General features: G+C 42.9%; 1 protein-coding gene across 5 annotated transcripts in view; it reads left to right on the top strand.

The window, feature by feature from the left end:
• ASB7 (ankyrin repeat and SOCS box containing 7) overlaps nt 1-16,036 on the top strand; it is a 58,814-nt gene extending 42,778 nt beyond the window's left edge. For all 5 annotated transcript variants that reach the window (XM_056571805.1, XM_056571807.1, XM_056571803.1 and 2 more), the window contains one exon: nt 15,115-16,036. In XM_056571805.1, coding sequence (XP_056427780.1) covers nt 15,115-15,254 — 140 coding nt within the window. In that variant the 3' untranslated portion in view covers nt 15,255-16,036. The remainder of the gene's footprint in view (nt 1-15,114) is intronic.
• The last annotated feature ends 217 nt before the right edge of the window (nt 16,037-16,253 follow it).

Here is a 16,253-nt window from a genome sequence, read left to right as displayed (position 1 = left end):
TGTTTTGGGTCATTGTCCTGCTGGAAGACCCAAGATCTTCGATGCAAACCCAGCTTTCTGACACTGGACTATAGAGTGCAACCCAAAATCCGTTGGTAATCCTCAGATTTCATGATGCCTTGCACACATTCAAGGCACCCAGTACCAGAGGCAGCAAAACAACCCCAAAACATCATTGAACCTCCACCATATTTCACTGTAGGTACTGTGTTCTTTTCTTTGTAGGCCTCATTCCATTTTGGGTAAACAGTAGAATGATGTGTTTTACCAAAAAGCTCTATCTTGGTCTCATCTGTCCACAAGACGTTTTCCCAGAAGGATTTTTGCTTACTCAAGTTAATTTTGGCAAAATGGAGTCTTGCTTTTTTATGTCTGTGTGTCAGCAGTGGGGTCATCCTGGGTCTCCTGCCATAGGGTTTCATTTCATTTAAATGTTGACAGATAGTTCGCGCTGACACTGATGCTCCCTGAGCCTGCAGGACAGCTTGAATATCTTTGGAACTTGTTTGGGTTGCTTATCCACCATCTGGACTATCCTGCATTGACACCTTTCATCAATTTTTCTCTTCCGTCCACACCCAGGGAGATTAGCTACAGTGCCATGGGTTGCAAACTTCTTGATAATGTTGCGCACTATGGACAAAGGCAAATCTAGATCTCTGGAGATTGTTGATATTGTTCCACAATTTTGGTTCTCAAGTCCTCAGACAGTTCTCTTCTCCGCTTTCTGTTGTCTATGCTTAGTGTGGCACACACAGACACACAATGCAAAGACTAAGTGAACTTCTCTCCTTTTTATCTGCTTTCAGGTGTGATTTTTATATTTCCCACAACGGTTACTTGCCCCAGGTGAGTATAACCCCTTAAGGACGCAGGGTTTTTCAGTTTTTGCACTTTTGTTCCTCCTTACCTTTTTAAAAATCATAACTCTTTAAATTTTTCACCTAAAAATCCATATTATGGCTTATTTTTTGCATCACCAATTCTACTTTGCAGTGACATTAGTAATTTTACCCAAAAATTCACGGCGAAACAGAAAAAAAAATCATTGTGCGACAAAATCGAAGAAAAAATGCCATTTTGTAACTTTTGGGGGCTTTCGTTTCTGCGCAGTGCATTTTTAGGTAAATATGACACCTTATCTTTATTCTGTAGGTTCATATGGTTGAAATGATACCCTACTTATATAGGTTTGATTTTGTCGCACTTCTGGAAAAAATCATAACTACATGCAGGAAAATGTATACATTTAAAAATGTCCTATTCTGACCCCTATAACTTTTTTATTTTTCCACGTACAGGGCGGTATTAGGACTCATTTTTTGTGCCGTGATCTGAAGTTTTTATCGGTACCATTTTTGATCGGACTTTTTGATCACTTTTTATTCATTTTTTAATGCTATAAAAAGTGACCAAAAATAAGCTTTTTTGGACTTTGGAATTTTTTTACGTGTACGCCATTGACTGTGCGGTTTAATTAACCATATATTTTTATAGTTCGGACATTTACGCACGTGGCGATACCACATATGTTTATTTTTATTTACACTTTTTTTAAACTTTTTTTTTGCAGTGTTATATCTCCCATAGGGACCTATCACACTGCACACACTGATCTCCTATGCTGATCACTGGCGTGTATTAACACGCCTGTGATCAGTGTTATCGGCGCTTGACTGCTCCTGCCTGGATCTCAGGCATGGAGCCGTCATTCGCCGATCGGACTCCGAGGAGGCATGTAAGGGCCCTACCGGTGTCCTGTAAGCGGTTCGGGACACCGCCATTTCACCGCGGCTGTCCCGAACAGCCCGACTGAGCAGCTGGGATACTTTCACTTCAGACGCAGCGGTCAGCTTTGATCGCCGCGTCTGAAGGGTTAATACAGGGCATCACCGCGATCGGTGATGTCTTGTATTAGCCGCGGGTCCCAGCTGTTGATAGCCACTGCGTGACCCCGCTGCATATCGCGGGAGCCGGCGGCGGATGTAAATATACGTCCTTTGTTGTTAAGGGGTTAAAGGAGCATCACATGCTTGAAACAATCTTATTTTTCCACAATTTTGAAAGGGTGCCAATAATTTTGTCCAGCCCATTTTTGGAGTTTGGTGACATTATGTCCAATTTGCTTTTTTTCCTTCCTTTTTGGTTTAGTTCCAATACACACAAAGGAAATAAACCTGTATAGTAAAACATGTGTTACTGCAATCCTTTTCTGTGAGAAATAAAAATAGTTCATTTTCTAGAAACATTTCAGGGGTGCGAACATTTACGGCCATGACTGTGTATATATCTATCTTGGCTGGGGGGGGGGGGGGGGGGGGTGTAAAACTAAAAATGAAGTGATACTGCTCTCCCTGCAGCTGTCACTCCAATGCTTCCAGACCCCAATCGTCATTGCTTGTTCCTGTGACGTGTCATGTCTTTTGGAACTGGACTTCTAAGCCATTCACTGGTCGCAGTGGTGTCCTGTCTCAGTCAGTGAGTGGCTGAGCAGTGCAGTTCTCGCAGAGATTACATGTTACTGGAATCAGAAAAAGCGGTCACAAGCAGGGAGTGAGGGCTGCGGGAGATCAGGTTGAGTGAGTATCATTTTCATTTTTTTACACCACCCAGTGGACAGTACGACCTAAGACAATGGTGGGTGGTCCCATCAATATAACGGTATGGAATGCTTTTATATCCACGTTGTGCTTTGAAGGCATCTTGACGCTGTCTTGAAATTTTCGAGATATTAATATTCTGCTGATGTGTGCCGTCTTTTCTAAGTTTTGACATTGCGGTATCGCCACTTAATGGCTTTGTTACGTTTTAATGGAAGGAATTCAAAAAATACGTACACTGAGCTGCACAGGAGTACATGCTTCATGCCCAATCCTGGGAGGTTGTAGAGGTTTTGCACTCTTTTGAATTTTTTTACTCTTTTATGGAGTTTACTGATTTACTCCTTAAGGGGTATACCCAACTCCCAAGGCTATCTCCTGTCCGCAGGATTCAGCATCGTTGGGTTCCCGATTATCCCAAATCTGTGGAAAGAGAACTTCTGAACATTGCTAGGATTATCGTCCTGTAGTCACTCTATGGATCTTTTACTTTTTTTTTAACAGAAAGTAATGTTCCATTCTGTAATGATTCATATACCTGTGTGAACAGCTTACTACCAGGACATGTTTTTAGCATCTGAATATAACAGAATGTCCAATACTCTGACTGACAGCAGAGATCTTGAAACTGATGAGAAATTGACCAAAATACTATATTGAAAAATGACTTCTCACTATACAATGAATACACACCATAGTAAAGTGAGGATGAAATGTAGTGGGGTGTAAGCCTCAGTTTATACTAAAGATAGGAGTATGCATTTTGCAACAGATTTTTTTTATATCCTTCACGGTTCTATCGATACTGTAAGCCGGATTCACATCAGCATTAAAGGGGGTACTCCACTTGGAAAAAAAAAAAAAAAACTGGTGCCAGAAAGTTAAACAGATTTGTAAATTAAGCAAAAAATTTAGCAAATAACCAGCACAACTACCTAATACACGGGTGCATGCTGCTGTGGCAAATACAGAGTATACAAAAAAAGAAGATTGCAGCAGCACACTTGGTCAAAAAATTGAGGCTCTTAGCGCACTTTTTGATCAAAACGTGTCTCCCCCCCCCCCCCCCCCCCATCCACCACGCGGAGGTGGCCTCACCTCGGATAGGACCCTAACACAAATTCTGAGCCTAACACTCCTAACACATTTTTTGACCAAGCGTGCTGTTGCAATCTTTTTTTTTTTTTTTTTTTGTAAGATTTGTAAATTACTTCTATTTAAATATCTTAGTCCTTCCAGGACTTATCAGCTGCTGTATTCTCCACTGGAATTTCATTTCTGTCTCATCACAGTGCTCTCTGCTGACACCTCTGTCCATTTTAGGAACTGTCCAGAGTACAAGCAAATCCCCATAGCAAACCTCTCCTGCTCTGGAGAGTTCCTGACGTGGGCAGAGCTGTCATCAGAGAGCACTGTGGTCAGACAGAAAGGAAATTCAAAAAGAACTTCCTCTGTAGTATACAGCAGCTGATAAGTCCTGGAAGGATCACGATTTGTAATTAGAAGTAATTTACAAATCTGTTTAACTTTCTGGCACCAGTTGATTTACAAAAAAATGTTTTCCAGTGGAGTACCCCTTTAAGTTCTATTCAGAGGAGCTCCACTAACAGAGTCCATTCAAACAACTACAGGAGTTGAAAGGAGAAAAAAAAACCTGTCCTTATTTTTTCCCCTCAACTTCTGTGAAACAATGGACCCCGGACAGAAACCGGACTGACCCCATTTATTGTCACTGGGATCTGGTGTTGTCCCAGCCCATTCAGAGTCCGTAGTTTGAAGCTGTGACGCAGGTTTGAACTTTGCCTAATCCATGATGTTAGTGGGAACGGCATCTACATGTGAGATTGCAATCCAGGGGAACAGGTCTAGGAACCATTTACAGAAATGGGTTTGTTGGTTTACTCACAGGCATCAGATTTAGAAATATGAAAACCTGCAGCAGAAATCTGCAAGCTGTGTCTTGAATTTCATGGTCTCAGCCTTCGACTGTTTGGGCATGATGGGATTTGTAGTTTTGCAACAGTTACAGAACCACAAGATGGGAATATCGCCATTTTCTATTCGTTTCTCTTATCGTGTGTCCACCAGATGTCATTGTAGTCATCACAAACTACTGTTTCAGGATGGCCATGTAAGCATATTAGCCTTTCCGTGTGGTGTATTAAGAAGTTTTAGGCAACAAGTAGCTCTCGAGTGCAGTGATTCCAAACCAGTATACCTCCAGCTGTTGCAAAACTACAACTCTCAGCATGCCCGGACAGCTGAAGGCTGTCCGGGCATGCTGGGAGTTGTAGTTTTGTAACAGCTGGAGGCTCGCAGGTTGGTAAAATCTGTTCTTTTGCACTAAAGTTTCAGGCTATGCTGGGACTTGTAATTCCGTGGACTCTATAAAATTGTGCATATGTTCTGTTTTACATAGTTAGAGCCATTAAATGAAATATTGCTTTTACTTAAAGGGGTACTCCGCTGGAAAACTTTTTTTTCTTTTAAATCAACTGGTGCCAGGAAGTTAAACAGATTTGTAAATTACTTCAATTTAAAATCTTAACCCTTCCAGTACTTATCGGCTGCTGTATGCTCCAGAGGAAGTTCTTTTCTTTTTGAATATTCTTTCTGTCTGACCACAGTGCTCTCTGCTGACACCAGAGAGTGTCCATGTCCATGTCAGGAACTGTCCAGAGCAGGATAGGTTTGCTATGGGGATTTGCTCGTACTCTGGACAGTTCCTATAAGGGACAGAGGTGTCGGCAGAGAGCACTGTGGTCAGACAGAAAGGAAATTCAAGAAGAAAAGAACTTCCTGGGGAACATACAGCAGCTGATAAGTACCGGAAGGGTTAATCTTTTGAAATAGAAGTCATTTACAAATCGGTTTAACTTCCTGGCACCAGTTGATTCATAAAAAAAAATATATATATACAGTGGTCCCTCAAGTTACAATATTAATTGGTTCCAGGACGACCATTGTATGTTGGGACCATTGTATGTTGAGACCAGAACTCTATGGAAACCTGGTAATTCGTTCTGAAGCCACCAAAATATCATCCACAAATAGGAAAAGGTGAGGATTAAAGAAAAATAAGTAGATACTAATATAGATAAAGCAAATCCTTACATATAAAAGAAAGATCTGCTGGGAGCTGTAAATCACTGTCTATGTCAGTGTTTCCCAACCAGGGTGTTTCCAGCTGTTGCAAAACTACAACTCCCAGCATGCCCGGACAGCCGTTGGCTGTCCGGGCATGCTGGGAGTTGTAGTTTTGCAACAGCTGGAGACACCCTGGTTGGGAAACAATGGTTTATGTAGAGGACAGGAGCTTCTTCAGGGTCCTGTACAGTACATACAGTGTCCCAAATGGAGCCGCCCTTACTTGGTGTCCAAAGGAGCAACTAACCCTGGCACAGGTAAAAAGTAGTACAGAACTTGTAGTTCCTCCCTGCACTGTAGGGGGCGCTACCAGACACCAGTCAGTGCATACACTTCAGTAATACAGGTGATTTACCAGTAAAAAGCCCATTCTGATTGGACAGTTCCTCCTGTTGTGACACATTTCACAGATCTGGACGGTCCGTAGCATTGTATGTTGAGTCTGGTTTCAAGTTACAATGGTCCAGAAAAAAACCATTGTATGTTGAAACTATTGTATGTTGAGGCCATTGTAAGTTGAGGGATCTTTGTATATATGTTTTCCACCAGAGTACCCCTTTAACTGGCATAGGGAATGTGCTCTCCATGGCTACCAGTGATCAGCATTTAGCCCTATTCCTATGTACTGTATTTGATTTAGCAGATCTGTGTATTACTAGGAGACCGAGCGTGCATGTCTAACTGCTAAGAGGAGGGGGATTAAGTGCTTAGACTTGTGAGGGTCTATGGTTGTGCAAGCCATTAAATGAAGCACGTCACTTAGCTTGCAGCATGCCAGAACCATTCAAAGGAGCGGGCCTTTTTAGCATTAAATCTTCATAAGTTTTCTTTAATGGGGGAATATAAATCTTTCCGAAAGACTCTGACCGCTGCGATGAGGGGATGAGGGTAGAACGCTGACCGTCGGAATGAGGTTTCTTTGAAGAACAGAGGGGCAAGAAAAGAAAAAAGGCATACAAAGAAGCCTGAAGATGATGAACAACTTGGATAAGATCAGAGAGTGTTGGGAATAGCATAGGATAATGACCCCAAGGTAATTTACTGTAGAAAATAAGTCCATTATTAATGGATTTCTGTGCACTCAGCAGCTTTCTATAGGGTGAATACTAATGATTTAACCCTGTCTCCAATCTGTGGGTCTCCAGCTGCTTCGACACTACAACTCCCAGCATACTCCCAGCCAACAGCTTTCCAGGTATGTTAGTTGTAGCTTCAAAGCAGCTGTTTGATCTATTCCCTACAATGTAACTTTGTACGAAATACGTCACTATAAAATACGGTAGGGGTCCGTTAATCCAGCATATTCTGTATTAGTGGACTGTTACATACTTGTGTTACAATATATTTATATATTTTTTTTTATTACTTTTTGATCATTGTAACTTCAAATCATAACTGTATGGAAAAACCTGTAAAGACTTAACCCATAATAAGAAAAAGGTGCCCATACACCTTCAAAAGTTGTTGGCTGGACATATGCTCAGTGAGCATGATCCATCTGGAAGCTTGCACATCTGTCTCAGTCAAACATTTGTATTATAAGACGGAGGGGTAATCCGATTCCAGGCTCCTTTTGGCGGCAGCTTATCCCTCTAAAAACATTAGGGTCCAACATGCTCCATGTCATTTGTATATGTTGACCTACACCATTCAATGGTTCTCGTAGTTTCCTTTAAAGGGGTAACAGTTCCGAACGCTGGTGCAGGCTTCAGAGGTCGCCACACCCCCTTGTGATGTCATGCTCCACCCCTCGTGACATCACGCCCTGCCCCCTCAATGCAAGTCTATGGCAGGGGGTGTGACTGCTGTCACTCCCCCTCCCATAAACTTACGTTAAGGGGTAGAATGTTAAGTTACAAGGGGTGGAGTGGCGACCCCCGAAGCCGCACCAGCGTTCGGAACTAAATGTTCCGAAATCTTGGGGAGGGGAGTACCCCTTTAAGTTCTCGGATTTCTTTCCAAAACTAAAGACTATCCTTAGGCTTTGCAAGCACAATAAATGCACCAATTTTAGGCTATGTTCACACAATGGGATTCTGCTGCGCTGCCGCACCGGAAACATCTGTTGCAGAAATTCTAATTCCGGTGTCCGAAGAAATAATAGACATGTCTATTCTTTCTACGGACTCTGAACGGAAATGCATTTCCTAGTGGTCCTAGTGCCGACATGTTATGCCAGCGCTCTGCTGTCAGGGCAATATCCGCACGGAAATTTTCCCTGCGGACATTGCCAGTGTGAACGTAGCCTCAGGGTTTTTTCTGGCTAATACGATTCATGGCCTGTGATTGGCTGAGCAGGAAGGTCCTTCTGCAACACAGATAGAAGGAAGTGAAGTGCAGCTGGTGACTGAGACATAAATAGCAGGTGCATCTAAGGGGGAAAGTAGATTTTATTTATTTTTTGTCAATTTAACTACGCCCTGAGCACGATCTACCAGTCAGAATTCGGTTTTCATTTCTCAAATTGCTTTGGTAAAATAATAGCGGAGCTGTGATTGGTTGCTAGGGGCAAATATACGCATGTAATTTCCTGCATTGAATTGAGTGGATGCGGGTTATCCTATGTGGGATTTAGGCTTTATGCATCAAGTCTGTGCACCATGTAGCCTGTGCGGCAGGGGAGGGGGGGGTCTGTACAGTGCCTCCATATAGTGACATTTCCCCCCTTTGTAATGCTTTGGAGTGGCATTCTAGGCTAAAACATAACCATCTACATTTATGTTATTAATGGGGGTCCTACCACTGAGACCACTGATAGGATGGGGTTACTAGTCCCCTCTGTTCCCCTGTTGCAAAACGACAGCTAAACCGAGAACAGGTCAATATGTGCCCAGCTGCTCTATTCAGATTATGGCACTAATAGTCCCAGCAGTCAGGCCCCACCAATCTAACATTTATCAGTCTGTAAGAAGTATATACCCCCTGCTAACCGGATTTCTTTATGCTGTACTTATATGTACAGACCAGACTGCAGCCAGGCCTGGAGTATGCATATACAGCCCATGGCATATACTATAAACCCGCCATAAGGTATATACATGGTATGTATACTGGTGCCAGCTATGAGCTAGATTTTCGGTATCATTTAGTAAATCGCCATGCCCCCTCTCATAGCAGATCAGTTGCACAATGGACACTTACAGCAACCAATGGACAGTAATGATTTATAATAGAATCTGATGGGTTCAGCCGTGGTGTCTGTGTCTCTAATGGGAAAAAATAGCACTGCAATCACAGAATCTCTGATGGCGCCTCCACTGCTTATATGGGCATCACATAATCCTGTATGCCGGTGTTTCCCAACCAGGGTGCCTCCAGTTGTTGCAAAGCTACAACTCCCAGCATGCCCGGACAGCCGAAGGCTGTCCGGGCATGCTGGGAGTTGTAGTTTTGCAACAGCCGGAGGCACCCTGGTTGGGAAACACTGATGTATATGGACTTAGCTATGGCAACTGGAAGAAAACCTCCCCAGTTTACATTGCTGGATCTGTATAAATCTCTTATTTCATGACAAAACAGATGACTATAACACCCCCAAATTCTTCTAGGATAATAAAACGACTCCCCTGTCCCCCTGTTCTACCTGTGTAATTGTGATCTGACGTCCGCAGGCCGGACAGGACACCATTCCCCCCCCCCCCCCCAGCGCTATGAAATCTCATCGCTGGGTGCATTCCTTTCTAAGCACTCCTCTTTGATATGAGGATATCTTGGGGATGGCAAACAGGAGAGGAGGCCTCAGATGGAGATCCAAGGACTATGAGAGTATTGTGCTCAATTAACTTTTGGCAGATCTTGCTTCTTTCTGCTAATCCCAAATGTTCTTAGATAGGAAGATTTGCAGCATTTCTCTTGCAGCTTGTTTAAATGTAAAAAAAAAATATATATATATATATATATAATTTTTTTTATCCTCGGCACACAGTAAATGGCGGTACATCTGCTCCGAAATGTAGATGGGCCAGCTGTGGTGAAAATGTTTCTGGAGTTACTGAGGTTTGCGTAGAAAAAACATTGGACCTGTATCTTTACACTTCAGCTCATTTATTTGGCGCAGCCTCACGTAAGGATGAGATGATGTCCTTGGATCAGTGTTTTCCAACCAGGGTGCCTCCTGCTGTCCGGGCATGCTGGGAGTTGTAGTTTTGCAACAGCTGGAGGCACCCTGGTTGGGAAACACTGACTTGGATGAACAATGAATGGCCTGCAATGCTTTGTAATGCTTTAATTATTTTCCTCAGGTTTCCTATTGGTTTGATGACATATTAGTAGAATATCCTTAGGCAATTTTTTCCAACCAGGGTGCCTCTAGCTGTTGAAAAACTGCAACTCCCAGCATGCCCAGACAGCCTTGGCTGTAGTAGTTTCACAACAGCTGGAGGCACCCTGCTAGAAAAACACTGAGCTAGGGGCGCAGGGAGAAAAAAAAAAAAAAAAACTTCTGCTCACCTAGTCCCGGTCCCTGCAGATTTGTCTCCATGCGCTCCGAAGTGTCCTCTCTCAGTACAGTAGGACCTTTCCCTTTTCAACCAATCACTGGCCGCAGTGGTGTCACATGTCAAGCCAGTGATTGGCTGATGGGAAAAGGGTCTTGTACTGCAGCAATACACTAGGTTTCCTGGGTCCCGCGGAAGATTTGAAATCCGCCCGGGAAACCCAGTGTATTGCTGGGGGGGGGGGGGGGGGGGGGGGGGGAAATGTGAGAAGGGGAGGGGGAATGTGAGAAGGGGAGGGGGAATGGGACGGGCGAGAGAATGTGACGGGGGTGTGACAAGGGGGAGGAGAATGTGACAAAGGGGGGGTGTGACAAGGGGGGATGTGACGGGGGGGGGGGGGGGAGAATGTGAAATAGGCGGTGGGCATAAAATAGGTAGGTAGATGTGAAATGGAGGTGATTGGACATGAAATGGGGGGATTTCACCATGTTGTTTATTATATCGCAATCGCAATATTTAGGCCCAAAATTGCGATCGCACATTTTTCCCATATCGTGCAGCCCTAATATATATAATTTTTTTTAAAGTCACCATTATTACTGAAACAATAGGAAAAAATAAGTGTTGGAAAGTTGTGCAAAAAAAATGAAACGGAATTGCTTAAAAAAGACAAGGCAGGCAAAGGAGCAAAGAATTTACTCCACTTTCTGAAACTTTATAGTGTAGGGTTTTCTTCCCAGATAATTCACATGATATTCAAAGTAGTTTTCCGAAAAGAGGAGTGATTTTGGATTAAATGTAGGGAACACGCCACTTTTCCCGAAAACAACGCCCATTTTGTAGGTTCCGTGCAACAGAATTTAGGCGCAAAACCAGACGAAAAAAGTCTGAATCCTGCTAGTAAATGAGGGCCAATGTGAGCAAGGGGAAAGGTATGATACGGAGCTTTTTAAAGCTCAGAAAAAATTCTGAGGGCAGGCGGAGTAATTGGGGAATATAATCTGTTAGTTTAGAAAATATGGTTTGCTGACAGGTACTCTTTAATTATTTAATAATAAATAATAAAAAATGTATATATTCATTTAGTTACACATTCATAAACACATTTGGGAAACAGACCAATTGCAGTCACTAGACAGTTTTTTTTCCCCAACCTGGGTTCCTCCAGCTGTTGCAGAACTAAAACTCCCAGCATGCCTGGACAGCCGAAAGCTAGGAGTTGTAGTTTAGCAAAAACTGTAGGCACCCTCATTGGGAAACACTACATTAGGGGCTCCATTTTTCTTTTTTTTTTTGGATAAATCTTTTGGATCCTGCAAAAAAAAATTATATATATTATTATTTCAAAAATATAAAAATATATATTATTTATTTATTGTATAAACACAGTTGGGAAACCTACCAAATGCAGTTACAAGACCAGTGTTTCCCCACCAGGGTGCCTCCAGCTGTTGCAAATCTTCAACTCCAAACATGCCCAGAAAGCTTTTAACTATCCTGGCATGCTGGGAGTTGTAGTTTTGCAACAGCTGGAGGCACGCCGGTGGGGAAATGCTGTACTAGACTATATGAAAATCAATAGACATGCAGTAAGTATCACAGTATACCTTTTGAATTACATTTAGAGATGAGCGAACTTACAGTAAATTCGATTCGTCACGAACTTCTCAACTCGGCAGTTGATGACTTATCCTGCATAAATTAGTTCAGCTTTCAGGTGCTCCGGTGGGCTGGAAAAGGTGGATACATTCCTAGGAGACTCTTTCCTAGGACTGTATCCATCTTTTCCAGCCCACCGGAGCACCTGAAAATGAACTAATTTATGCAGGATAAGTCATCAACTGCCGAGCCGAGAAGTTTGTGACGAATCGAATTTACTGTAAGTTCGCTCATCTCTAGTTACATTATAGCAAAAAAAAAAATTGAATGTTGCTGTAATAGTTTTTACTGTAAACCACTATACCAGTGCTTCCCAACTGGGGTGGCTCCAGCTGTTGCAAAACTACAACTCCCAGCATGCACGGACAGCCAAAGGCTGTCCGTGCATGCTGGGAGTTGTAGTCTTGCTACAGCTGGAGGCACCCTGGTTGGGAAAGAGTACGCTATACATATGTTCTAGTAGGGGGGTTGGAGATAACCAGCTTCCAGGTCCTTCAGGTGTTGCTTATCTCGTTGCTTTCTATACACTTTCCTGCAGTATCGATAAAAGGTCATTAGAGGTGAAACTCCTTTTTCCAAAAAGACCATCTAGAGAACCCCATTTTGAGGCGCAGTGGTAAAGCGGCATACCTCCTGTTTACTGTATTCTCTCCCAGCCCAGATGCCAGGTCCTGAAGTTAATCTGGCACAGATTACATTACATTCTCCACCACAATAGAGTAACGTGAACAGCGGCTCCACATCTGTGTGCAGACAGAGCGTAGCCATGTGATCAGGATTGAGAGGACCCACATGGTTCGCAAGTGCTGCCAGATGTCCAGCAGCCTTCTGCCTGCTAGTAAATGGGATTGCCCCATTCATGGGGGGCCCCCCCCCTCCTCTAAGTGGAAGGTGTTTTGTGTGTTAATTTTCATGGAGGCTCTGTGTCTCTGCAGGAAATCCCAGCCACACAGCTTTCCAGAAATGTTTGGTGCCCGCCAAGGAATGGTCGTCCATGGGAAGTGTTCCAGTGGCACCTGCTATGTTGTACAGGATTCTATTTTGCTGATCGGTCTGCATATTTCTGAGGCTGAGAAACCACACGGGCTGACCTCATACTTGTTGCTGAAAACAAGTCGTAAATTCTTGTAATGTTCATGGGATGAGATGTCATGGAGCGTTATGCCAGTCTGCCCCCCAAAAGTTAGTTACTGCTTTATGTTGTCATGGTCCATGACACAGGGTGAGCTTCTTTTATGACAGATTGGCAGAGGCATCCAGGAGACTCAAAACCATTAGTTTACCATTATACTCATTTATAGGCACTGTGTATTTTAATAGGCACAGTCATTTGAACAAACTTTGTATACAAATTAACTGTACAAGCGAATGGACATTGTAATGTAGCTAAGTTGCTTCTTTCTCCAGTTATCAAACACCTCACCCTCTCTTGTGACTACAAATCTATGAAAGAGAGAAGAGTGAGCTCCACCCACCAGCTCTGGGAGAACTGCAAATTATAGATAAAGCCTGCAGAGCAGAAATCTGCTGAAAAATACCATGTACAAGCTATGTGGGCAGAAATAACGCTACTCCTCACGTACACACACTGGGCAGCTCAACCTGAACAGCAACCTAAAATGACAGCTATGCTTTGTAGGGTAGGGTCACATGTGGCATATAAGCAACGTATTTCAGGCTGCACAAAACGAGCTGTGTAACGGGAAATACGCCGCTGTGTATTCTCCTCTAAGCAGACAAACAGGGCAGCCCTGTGCGCACAGTGCGGTTTGGAAGTGGTCCTGCGTGTCACGTCAGCATGCTGGGCCTGCCCTCAACGCTTACTGAACACAAAGGGCTGCCGCCGGGTGTGTGTCTGCCGTTGGCTGTCCGGATATGCTGGGTGTTGTAGATTTGCAACAGCTGGAGGGCCACAGTTTGGAGACCACATAGCTATCCAATGCAGGACTCTTCCTGTTTGCGTCATTCTGTGATTTCCTAGGAAGCGTCCATATGTTCTGCCGGTGTATATGTCCTAGTAGTGAGTCAGCTTGAACCCCGGTAGGTCATCAGTCCTGGGAGTTACGAGTGACCTTTCCTCCCATCCCTGCCTTTCTTGAATTTTGCTTTCATTCATCTTCAACCAAGAATGACTAAGTCCTCCTGACACTGCTTCTAAGGATCCTCGCACTGCTCAACACTTTGGCTTTTGGATATGACTGGATGTAATAACAAAGGCTTAAGCCTGGAAGAAGCGATTTGTTCCTGGAAAATACTCTCAATTATTTACCAATTTATCGTGTGAGGCGTAAGGTCTGAGCGGAGTGCGATTGCACAACCGTCTGGTACTAAAATTAGGAATCCTAGGGTTGTCAAAGATGTCACAATGACTCTCACAGCAGTCACCACTTTCCTGTTCATGATTTCATGCTGGGTCTAAATGAATTCTACTTAAAGGGGTAGATTTGTAAATTACTTCTATTTAAAAATCTTAATCCTTCCAGTACTTATCAGCTGCTGTATGCTCCAGAGGACGTTGTGTAGTTCTTTCCAGTCTGACCGCAGTACTCTCTGCTAATATCTCTGTCCATGTCAGGAACTGTCCAAAGCAGGAACAAATCCCTATGGCAAACCTATTCTGCTCTGGACAGTTCCTGACATGGGCAGAGGTGTCAGCAGAGAGCACTGTGATCAGACAGGAAATAACTATACAGCTTCCTCTGTAGTATACAGCAGCTGATAAGTACTGGAAGGATTAAGATTTTTAAATAGAAATAATTTACAAATCTGTATAACTTTCCGGTACCAGTTGATTTAAAAAAATAAAACAAAAATTTTCAACAGAGTACCCCTTTAACTCCACAATGATGGGCAGAACCCCCTACTGCACCAATGGAGATATTACACCAGTGTTTACCAACCTACTGTGCCTCCAGCTGTTGCAAAACTACATCTCCCAGCATGCACGGATATTTTTTGGCTATCCTATGGAAAATACATGTTGTTGACTATTATGATATAGTCTGTGTATTCTTTGTTTTTTTAAACTGTAATTTTTATTAAAGAATTTTCATATATACAAAATCAAGAAAAACAACAGAAAAAGACACTATAAGGGCCGAGGCCGAGGAATATGCATCAAATCAACAAGTAAAATGAATCCTCAAAGCAAGCCTGTCCAGTCTTTGTGTATTCTTTGATTTACACATCCGTCTGTATAAGAACTTTACCAACAGTTTTTGTTTGTTTACAAGGACACTTCTAACCCACTGCTGTTTCTTCCCCATTTGCAGGGCAACCCCGACATTTGCAGGATTTATGCCGGATTAAAATTCGCTACTGTATTGGACTGCAGAACCTCAAGCTACTGGAGGAGCTCCCCATTGCCAGGGTCATGAAGGACTACCTAAAACACAAGTTTGATGACATCTGAGCGCGGTTGCACAGTAGAAGAGACTTGCTGAGTAATGCGAAGTGTCAATATTCCAAATGTGGGTTAGGCTGTTGTCTTGCACAAGTATATCCTATGCAATTTCTGATGTGGGACGGAGACAGAAGGCAGGTATACACTTTTGTTTTATCATTTCTCGAAATAAAAATTGACCTGAAAAAGTCTTAACATTTTTGGGTACATCAGCAGGAGCCACAATCCCCATTAAGCATTTCTTTTTGGGACCGTTGGATCTTCTCTCATTCACCTCTCACTTCTCCAGTATAATATTTATGTTACAAGTGGATTCAGATATGATAATAACTTTAACCCTGCTGATATCTCATATATATGGGCAGCTTAAAGAAAATCTTCACATTTGAGCACATTTTTACAACTTCCCAAAAAGTTAAAGGGTAGGGCCACACCTGCCGTATTGTTTGTGTACTTTCCTACCCTTTGAAGTCAATGGGTGGGAAATTATGCAGCAGCAAAATACAGCACGTGAGACCCTACCCTAAAGGTATATGAAATGCTGCTCAAGATACTTTGCTTTATTGTCTTATCTTGTGTTACTTTTATTTACTTGGTGTTTTCTGTCTTCATATTTCAGGGGTCTCTGATCATATTGATTTTTTTCATGGCTACAGTATTTTTTTGGGGGGAGGAGGGGTTTAGATCCAAAAATGTATGCAGCAGATCTGATGAATCCTAATGCTTAAAGGGGAACTCCGGTGGAAACATATTTATTTATTTTAAATCAACTGGTGCCAGAAAGTTAAACAGATTTGTAAATTACTTCTATTAAAAAAATCTTAATCCTTCCAGTACTTATCAGCTGCTGTATACTACAGAGGAAGTTGTGTAGTTCTTTCCTGTCTGACCACAGTGCTCTCTGCTGACACCTCTGTCCATGTCAGGAACTGTCCAGATCAGGATAGGTTTGCTATGGGGATTTGCTCCTACTCTGGACAGTTCCTGACATGGACAGAGGTGTCAACA

The sequence above is a fragment of the Hyla sarda genome, chromosome 4 (genome assembly GCF_029499605.1).
Source record: "Hyla sarda isolate aHylSar1 chromosome 4, aHylSar1.hap1, whole genome shotgun sequence".
Lineage (NCBI taxonomy): Eukaryota > Metazoa > Chordata > Amphibia > Anura > Hylidae > Hyla > Hyla sarda.
The sequence above is the reverse complement of the archived record's forward strand: the minus strand, read 5'-3'. Positions and strand labels throughout refer to the sequence as shown.